Source organism: Squalius cephalus, assembly GCF_949319135.1.
Source record: "Squalius cephalus genome assembly, chromosome: 8".
NCBI classification, from domain to species: Eukaryota; Metazoa; Chordata; class Actinopteri; order Cypriniformes; family Leuciscidae; genus Squalius; species Squalius cephalus.
In genome coordinates this window covers 32,982,195-32,990,974 of record NC_137129.1, presented here as the reverse complement: position 1 = coordinate 32,990,974, position 8,780 = coordinate 32,982,195, and the positions used below count along the sequence as shown (strand labels likewise).

Sequence of the window (8,780 nt, the reverse complement as noted above, 5' to 3'; positions counted from 1 at the left end):
TTTCCCAGTGTATCCTGAGGTGTGACTATTTTGTGAATGACTTTCTAATTATAATGCTTGCAGCATTTATGACCTCATATTAATTAAGACTAAATTTGTACTTTTAAAAAGTATTTAGTCACACCGCAGAACCAAAATGAACTTACAAAGTCAAAGTGGTGAATTCATATACATTTTATTCTAAAAATTTATGTTGGGGGAGAGGGGGATCATCACAGTTCTTCTTATAAATAAATCCATTTTCAAACCGAGTTTAATCCAAATAACCATTCAAAATTGTTGAATGCATGAAATTTGCATTCTATTCAATTGAGATTTAATTTTACTTCTCATAAAGTAACTTCACAGTACATGCACACAACACTTTCTATAATCCTAAGTGAATAAAATACTCTCTGTGTCTTGTTGCTCACCCCAGGTCAATAGGTGGGGTTGTCTCCTTGTAGGTCTCAGTTTTGGAAGGGCCAGAAGGACAGCATCTTCTGCATGTCACGATGTGCAGTTTCTCTTTTAGACCATTAACGCATGCTCGTATGGCACTGCGAACGGCAGCCGAGGAAAAATAAAAGATGATGGGGTCCAAACAGGCGTTTAGGGTGCTCGAGATCAAAGCCAAGTGACGCCACCCCTCGCTATTGTCGTGGATGAAGCCAACCACATGCGAGACGTTATAGGGGCTGAAAGAAATGGCGAAAACCAACAGCGTCCCAACCGCAAGCCCAATGGCCCTGAGTCTACGACGTCTTCCGAGATGGGGCAGCTTGGAGAGAATTCGAATGAAGTTTATGTAGCAGAAGCAGCAGATGAGGAGGGGTATACAGAAAAGCAAGAGAAAAAGCTCCAGACGAACAGGAAGTAGAATTGTCAGCTGCTCTTTGGTGAAATTATCGTAGCAAATTCTCAAGTGGGGATTGGGCGGTGGCTTGCTGTTGCTCGAGTTGTCACTCGAGGGTATGTATGGCACGATGTACACGATGCTGAGGTTGAGAGAACCTAGAAGCCAGAGGAAGCAGCTCGCGATCACAGCGTTGCGCGGCCGGCGGCCTAAAGCGTATCGGATCGGAAACGCAACGCCTAGATAGCGTTCTATGCTAATCGCAGTCAGAAATAATGTGCTGGTGTAGATGGTGGAAAAGAAAAAGAAACTGCTAATGGAGCACAGGTAATAGGGAAGGCTCCAGTTGAAGCTGTCAATGGCCTCCTTCATCTTGAAAGGCAGGACTGCGAGGAAGATGAGGTCAGATATCGTCAGGTTTAGCAGGAGAATGTCAATAGGGGTGGGTTTGCGGTGAACTTTCCGACAGAAGGTGAAGAACGCTAGGATGTTGGCAGGAAGGCCGATCAAGAAGGTGAGGATGTAGAATAACAAGAGAGTGTTGTAGATCAACTTGGCCATTGGTCTGTACCTCACAGATGGTCAACAGGTGGTAGAAACACTGTGCAGAGAACAGAATAGCAGGAGTCAATAAGATACAATATGGTGATAACAGACAAATTGGAAAATAAACCCACAACTTTGCTTTTGTCATTATCTGTGGTTAATAATGATCAATAATGTGTATAATAAAGCAATTGAAATAAAAAATAATGTTGAGATTAACTCTAAATTTACTTAAATTTTGAAACAAATCCAGCCAACAGAACTGTAAAAATCCCTGGTGACAGTGACAACTCATACTGCATGGTATTATATGGTATAATGGTTTTATAACAGGATATTTCTGTAGTTATGGGCATGGTCTGGCTCTGTTGACTTAAAAACACCTACTCTCACTGATTTAAATGGTTTGTTTGTATTTATTATAGGCTATACATACACTTTTTCAGAAAGTCTTGAAATCTCACACCTTTTTTAGTGTCATTACCACAAAATTTTGAATTATGCATTGTGTTTAATAGCATTCTGTGATGGAAATGACAGTAGTGGAAATTACATTGTAATAAAATGATTGAATCCTTTGTCTTGCAAAGGGTAACTTTCATAGTATTTTTGTATTAAACCATATTTTTTACATATATTTAGCAAAATCATAGCTTAATAGTAAATGCCACACAATAATAATGACAATTTACTCTGCTTTTACTTTGTTTTCTTCATGTACCGTGTTGCTAATGCTCTTCATATTGCATCCTTGGCAACAAGTCTACTAACTTTATTAGAACAAAATTGAACTGTGTTGTGGAAATGACGCCACAACTGTGGTACAGATATAATTTCTGAAATATTTGTATAAATAATTTTCATACAATAGAACTCTAAATTGGTTAAGATTATCTTAGTTTTAAACAAGTGTTATTATTATATTTTATAAGATCTTTGTGTAAAATATTACATTAACATAAAAGTTGCACTTAGCAACAATTAATTATAAAAGCAACCAATTTTAGTTTCCAGTTTTAAGTCAAAAATCAATCCTTGCAACATTCCTAAAGTGCCTACAGTTGAGGAAATATTCTCTGTTCAAGAAGTATAATGAACAAAAACTACGCACCTTTACAATGTAGGAACATTAGGATCCTCAGCATTTTGTGTCTCATCAGTTTCACAAAGAGTCTGCAAGCTCCCCTCACCTCTGTCCTAGACATTCCGACTGCATAATTAGACTACGTGATGTGTGCAACGTCTCAAAAGAGTGGAAATTTAATCAATTCGGAGCATAATCTGCAACACTGAAGCTCATCAAACAATGTCTCTTGGCAACCCCCCTGGGAACAGTCAGGGAGAACACAGGAAGTTGTCATAACTGCCACATATGGGGTATAAGAGGCGCCCCAAGAACATATGGAACATACTAATAAGCAAGTGTTTTATTTCTGTGTGTGTGTGTTTGTGTGTGTGTGTGTGTGAGAGAGAGAGAGAGAGAGAGAGAGTGTGTGTGTGTGTGTGTGTGTGTGTGTGTGTGTGTGTGTGTGTGTGTGTGCGTGTGCGTGTGTGTGTGTGTGTGTGACAATCCCCACATAGATGGCAATATCTGAGATCCTTGTCTTTGTGGGAATTTTTTTTTATCCCCATGAGGAAAACAGCTAATCATACTAAGTGATGTTTTTTATTTGTTTTGTGTGCGTGTGTGTGTGTACATGGACATTTTGTATTAATGTGAAAGGATTCATCTGCTAGGCCATTGTATATTGAGTTGATTCGTGTATCATTCAAATTTGATTCTTGCAACAACATTTTTGATAGCCTCTCTGTAAATAAAGGTAGAGTCGGCAATTTCAGAGAGGGTAGCAGTAAGCTAGTAACTAGTAAGCTAGTTTTGAAAGCATGAGATCCCACTAAAGATGCACCGATATGAATTTTCTCAACCGATATAGCCGATTATCAGAATGATTTCGGCCGATGCCGATACCGATAGTTTTTTTTTTTTTATGGATAAAAAAATCTCTCCCAAATAATGCTGCAAACTATACAGATAACCCTCTCATTTGCTACTATAATATTAGAGGTTAAAATTAACAACAGAACTGTTATATTCAATTGCTATTTATTTACATAATATTTACACTCAAATAAAAGCTGAAATGTTTGTATACAACTCAGTTACACATATAAGGTAGGCACATATAAAGTATATATACTTTTTAACCACAAATGCCCCTCTTGTACCATCTCTGAGATGTGTCATGTATTACGTCACCACGTTGGAAAGGTCACGAAAAAAAAAGAAAAGAAATAATAATAAATTAAAACAAAGATGTTGGACGATTTTGAAGTTGGAGGAGAAAATTAAATGGAATTTTTCACCCAGAATTTTTTTTTTTTTTAGAAAATGACCAATCATTTCGCTAGGTAAGACCCTTATTTCTCGACTCAAGCTGCATTGAGACGGACATTTGAACCTTCTTTGAACATTGGAATAGTTGGTTGCCATTGAAATCCATTATATGGAGAAAAATCCTGGAATTTTTTCCTCAAAAACCTTAATTTCTTTTCGACTGAAGAAATTAAGACATGGATATCTTGGATGACATCGGGGTGAGTAAATTATCAGCAAACATTTTTTTGAAAGTGAACTAATATATTAACAATTTTTTTTAATAATAATAATAATTCTTTAATAATTAGGTTGATTGAATAAATATATTGATTGAATAAATGGTCCACTGGCTGAGATCAAGCTATATTATATTTGATTATTTTATCTACACTGTTAGACTTTTCTGTAATTTCTACAGTTATTTACTTTAAATCCCCCAGTATTATACTGCTATTTCTCTTTACAGTAAATAACTGAGATTCCCATTGCATCATGGGAATTTTCTGTGACGTCTAACACCACATACAGAGACTTACTGTATTTTTTAAATTTGCTGTATACTACTGTATTTGACGTAACTGCCTCTCTGGCTGGCACCATTCCACCGTGCTTTTTATTTCCTAATTTTTGTGTCTACAACGCTATAATAGCCAGAGGCTGTCTATATTGGACACATTGAAGCGACCGGACCTTTAAATGCAAACCTGTTTGTCCCTTGTCAGAAATAGCGCGAGCGCTTGGACTCGTATCGGACTACGTCAGAAATATAACGGCCGCGGCGCATCACTGTCTGGGATTTGTCGTGTCGCGTCAGAGCATCCAGTGTAGGTAATGGGGTCTGTGTTTTGTTGGATCGCGACGTTCGTGTCTGGCCCGGGGAAGAGACGGAATTCACTTCACCGAGAGAGAGATCAGCAAGCAAGGTAAAAAACAAAAAAAAACCTTCTGTGTGTGTTGACAGGATTGTGCCCAGTTTAACCTATGTTATAACGTTAACCTAACGTTAACGTTACTCGTCGTCAACATGGCGGTAACGAACTTTACCATAGTAAACTGAGCTAACGTTTCATTTTACACACTTTGTTAGATTGAATTGTCGAGTTAAAATATGCCAACGAGCAACGCGTTTACATAAACAATAAATGTGAATAAACTAATGTGAAATTCTGTTTATAGCCTAATGTTGGCCTACTGATGAGAACCTTTATAGTTTTAGCATTATTTTTCAAACTATACCATATTATAGTTTTTTTTAATGGAATTTAATATATACTTCCATTTTTGTGTTTAAAGGCAACTGCAACAAAGCGCCAATTCGCGCCAGTGACTTCTAGCAAGATTCCAGAGGTAGGCCAGCCCATTTGTGATATATTTTGAGATAAGTTTGCTGAAATGATTAGCATACGCTATGTGAAAATTGCTTTGAGCCACTGGTGCAGACTAGGTAGCTTACAATATCTTATAAAATCTCTATAAACTTTATATCAAATAAGTGACCTTTGCATTATGTCTAACTTTATTACACAGCAAATGAACCAATCAGAAGATGGACCATTGTCTTTGTTCAGTCTCACCAGATTAAATGTATCCAGGTAAGCACTGCAGTAAAACTCTCACTAATTCATTCATACCAAATCTAGCATTCTAAACAACTTAAGTTTATATTTTTGCATTATTTTGATATTTTATTAGGCAGAAGACTCTACCATTGCAGTCCCACCTGACTAGGAAGGTCCTAATATCAGCGCAAAGGTGGGTTATACTGTAGGAAGGAGAACGATCATCACACAGTGATTTCTTGCATGTATCTTACTGTGTATTTGTCTCAAACAGGTACTCCTTCACTGCAGACAAGCTAAAATGGGCTAAAATCATCGATTTCAGTCGTTTTTTTCTATGGATCTCGGCATTTTTGGACAGAATTTAGGATTTGTAAGTATTAAAATTTAATCTGGCATAATTTAATTTAGTTCTTTTGTATGCTATTTATTGACAAAAGCTGTTTACAAATAAATATTCTTAAGTTTTTGTGAAAATAATAATAAAAATTAACAAAAAAGGAGGTTAAAAATAATGTGACACTAATATTCTCTCTCTCTCTCTCTCTCTCTCTCTCTCTCTCTCTCTCTCTCTCTCTCTCTCTCTCTCTCTCTCATATAGTTTTGGAACCGGGATCTCCTCTGAAGGACTGAGTACATTTGTGTTTGTGGACACGCATGCAGACCAGGGAACATTCTGATGTTGTCAATCAAGTTCTGAACAGGAACCAATCTTTGGAGAAGTTCATTTATTCACAAAGGTGGACAAAAACATTGTGTTGGCTTTTTAAAGATTATTTTGATGATGATTTTTACTCCTATGCTGTAGAAAAGATGGAGTAGACAGTCAGACATTGATAATAATAAGAAATGTTTCTTGAGCATCAAAGAGACTTCTTTCAAAAACATTAAGACACTTAAATACTTCTTTTGGCCACCAGTGTACATGAATCCAACACATTTTTGGAAATAAGTGAAATTATTTTTAAGGTGGGGTTATGTGTCTTGTATTGTGAAAAGAACTGTGTTTTGTCCTGTTTTGGACATTTCCTTTTTGAATGCTTAAAAATTTATTTATATTCTGCAGTTTTATGAATGTAATGGTTGATATTTCATTATAATACTTGTATAAGCTAAACAACCAATGACTCTACATTAATTTAGTCAAATGCTAATGTTTTGTTTATGGTTTTATGTATGTTTTTAACAATGTTTGCAGTGAAGGACAGCACATAATGTGTTAATTTAACACGTTTACACATCTTTGTGATAACCTCTCTGACATATTTACTTTGTTAAAATCATTAACACAATGAATGAGTTAAAATTAACACAAAAAAATGTTGTCTCTAAACTCACCCATTAATGTGTAAAAATTTCACACATCATTTCCAGCATTGGCATGTTTATTTTGTGATATATACGAAATGTTTTAAATAAAAAAAATGGTATTTTGTGATAACTTTGTCTAATTGGTTTGTATGAAAGTAGTACTTATGTAGGATAAAAATAAAATTAATCATATATCAAAATTATCAAATCTAATTTATATTTAGTACAAATAAAAATAATTACAGTAGTGTACTGATTAGCTTAGTTTTTACAGTAATGCACTGTACTGATTAGCTTCGTTTTTACAGTAATGCACTGTATTTACACAAAACTGAAATACGGTTTGGTACTGTAACTCTTAATTACAGTAACTTACTGGCAACAGTGTTGCCAGTAAGTTACCGTAAAAAACCCTTGAAAAGTCTAACAGTGTAGCAGATTTATCAGTGCCACTTTTAACTTACAAGTGAGATTTCAATGATATTTTGACCTCTAAACTATAAATGTCCCTGGTTTACATTTCAGAAATGTGGTCCCCTTAAATAAAAAAAATAATAACAATAAAAGAGGTCAAATAAAATGTTAATACAAAACCAGAAGCTTTTAATATATATATTTAAAAAAATTATAAAATATTTCATTAAAGTTGCTTCTATCACCCTCTTTTTCTACCACCCTGCATATTGCTGTCACCGTGGTACTTTTACCCGTCAAGCAGCAGAAAAGCAAGCGCAACATCTGTTTTCAAGCTTTACCGGTGTTCACTCTCATCATAGTTCTTTTTTGAACCTGTGAATAACTTCAAATTTCAATGTTTATATGTAAATAAAAGCCTAAATTAAATCAGTTCCACATATAAAGCGATCGTGTCTCTTCAGAACTCTTCACCGCTCAATTCATATGGATTAGCTTTATGATCTCTTTATGAAGTTTTTGAAGTGTCAAAGTGGTAGTTGCGTAGCTGTCAATGGAGGGACAGAAATGTCTCAGATTTTATCCAAAAAATATCTTCATTTGATGTTTTGGGTGAACTAACTCTTTAAATAGGCATAAATCTGAAAAGAAGCCTTAGCACATACTTTGATTGCACTTCTCATCTCCTTAGAGATACAGAAAAATATAATAGGATCATAACATGCATTTATAGTGCTCAGGATTAAAGCTGTCGCTCTCCACTTTGGATTTTCTTTTGTGATGAAGCCCACTAAATGTGATATATTGTAGGGTGCAAAACTGCTGGCGAACACAAGGAGAGTCCCCAGAGCCATTCCAACTGCCCGGAGTCTACGTTGTCGCTTGATGAGTGGAAGCTTTAACAAAATACGAATGAAATTGATGTAACAGAAGCAGCAGGTAAGGAAGGGTAGAAAGAAAAACACCACTGCTATACTCAGCAGCACTGGAAACAGTTCTGTGAGCTGTTTCACTGTGAAGTCACTGTAACATCTCTGAGGTTCTATCACCTGAGTTTGCCTTTTTGTGGTGTTGTCCGCTACACCAGAATCCGTGTATGCTGTCTTGTAAACAAATACAGCACTTGCTGTAACAAGCACCCAGATGGCAACACATATAGGAATTGTATAAATGATTCTCTTCGGACTTCTATACTTAACTGGAAACGCTATACACACATAGCGCTCAGCACTTATTGCCGTCAAGAACAGGCTGCTGGAATAGATGGGAAGTAAGTAGACAAACAGATCGAAGTGGCACATAAAGAAGGGCATGTTCCAAACCATGTTATCCGCGGCCTCTTTCATCTTGATGGGCAGGAAGATGAGGAGGATGAGGTCAGAAATAGTGAGGTTCAGCATGAATATGTCAATGGGGATGGGTTTACTGTGAATCTTGCGAATGCATGAGTAGAACGCCAACACACTATTAGGAAACCTAATCAGGAATGTGACTATATAAATAGCAAGAAACACTGTCGGAGATGGATCTTCTGACATTGTTGTCGGCTTGTGGTGATGTTCTTCACTTTAGTAAACAGCCCTGTGGGTTCTTCTAAAGACACCACCTGTAACATATACATGCACATTATTTAGATGTATTCTTTCATTTTTTACATTAAAACTATTGAAAGATACTAAAAAGCTGTTTTGGTTTAATATGTGACTTACCAAGATATATTTTTCTGTTATCAGTCTCG

The 8,780-nt window shown here is 36.1% G+C and overlaps 2 protein-coding genes and 1 long non-coding RNA gene across 4 annotated transcripts; 1 reads left to right on the top strand and 2 right to left on the bottom strand.

The window, feature by feature from the left end:
* Nucleotides 1–409: 409 nt before the first annotated feature.
* On the bottom strand, nucleotides 410–2,536 carry LOC307162868 (free fatty acid receptor 2; the record flags this gene model as incomplete). The annotated part of the gene is made up of 2 exons (XM_079878587.1): nucleotides 2,493–2,536; nucleotides 410–1,436 (listed from the first exon to the last, which is right to left on the bottom strand). Exon 2 carries the CDS (start codon nucleotides 1,394–1,396, stop codon nucleotides 410–412), a length of 987 nt encoding a protein of 328 aa, XP_079734713.1. The 5' UTR covers nucleotides 1,397–1,436; nucleotides 2,493–2,536.
* A 1,712-nt stretch (nucleotides 2,537–4,248) lies between these two features.
* LOC307163561 lies at nucleotides 4,249–5,512 on the top strand. Of its 2 annotated transcripts, none has more exons than XR_013822096.1 (4): nucleotides 4,249–4,681; nucleotides 5,052–5,105; nucleotides 5,286–5,350; nucleotides 5,451–5,512. It is a non-coding gene; the product is annotated as an uncharacterized lncRNA (long non-coding RNA). The 2 variants fall into 2 exon arrangements; XR_013822097.1 differs by having other exon boundaries at nucleotides 5,455–5,504.
* A 2,147-nt stretch (nucleotides 5,513–7,659) lies between these two features.
* LOC307163319 (free fatty acid receptor 3) lies at nucleotides 7,660–8,580 on the bottom strand (the record flags this gene model as incomplete). The annotated part of the gene is made up of 1 exon (XM_079879355.1): nucleotides 7,660–8,580. The coding sequence occupies one exon, from the start codon at nucleotides 8,578–8,580 to the stop codon at nucleotides 7,660–7,662; it is 921 nt and encodes a 306-aa protein (XP_079735481.1).
* Nucleotides 8,581–8,780: the final 200 nt, after the last annotated feature.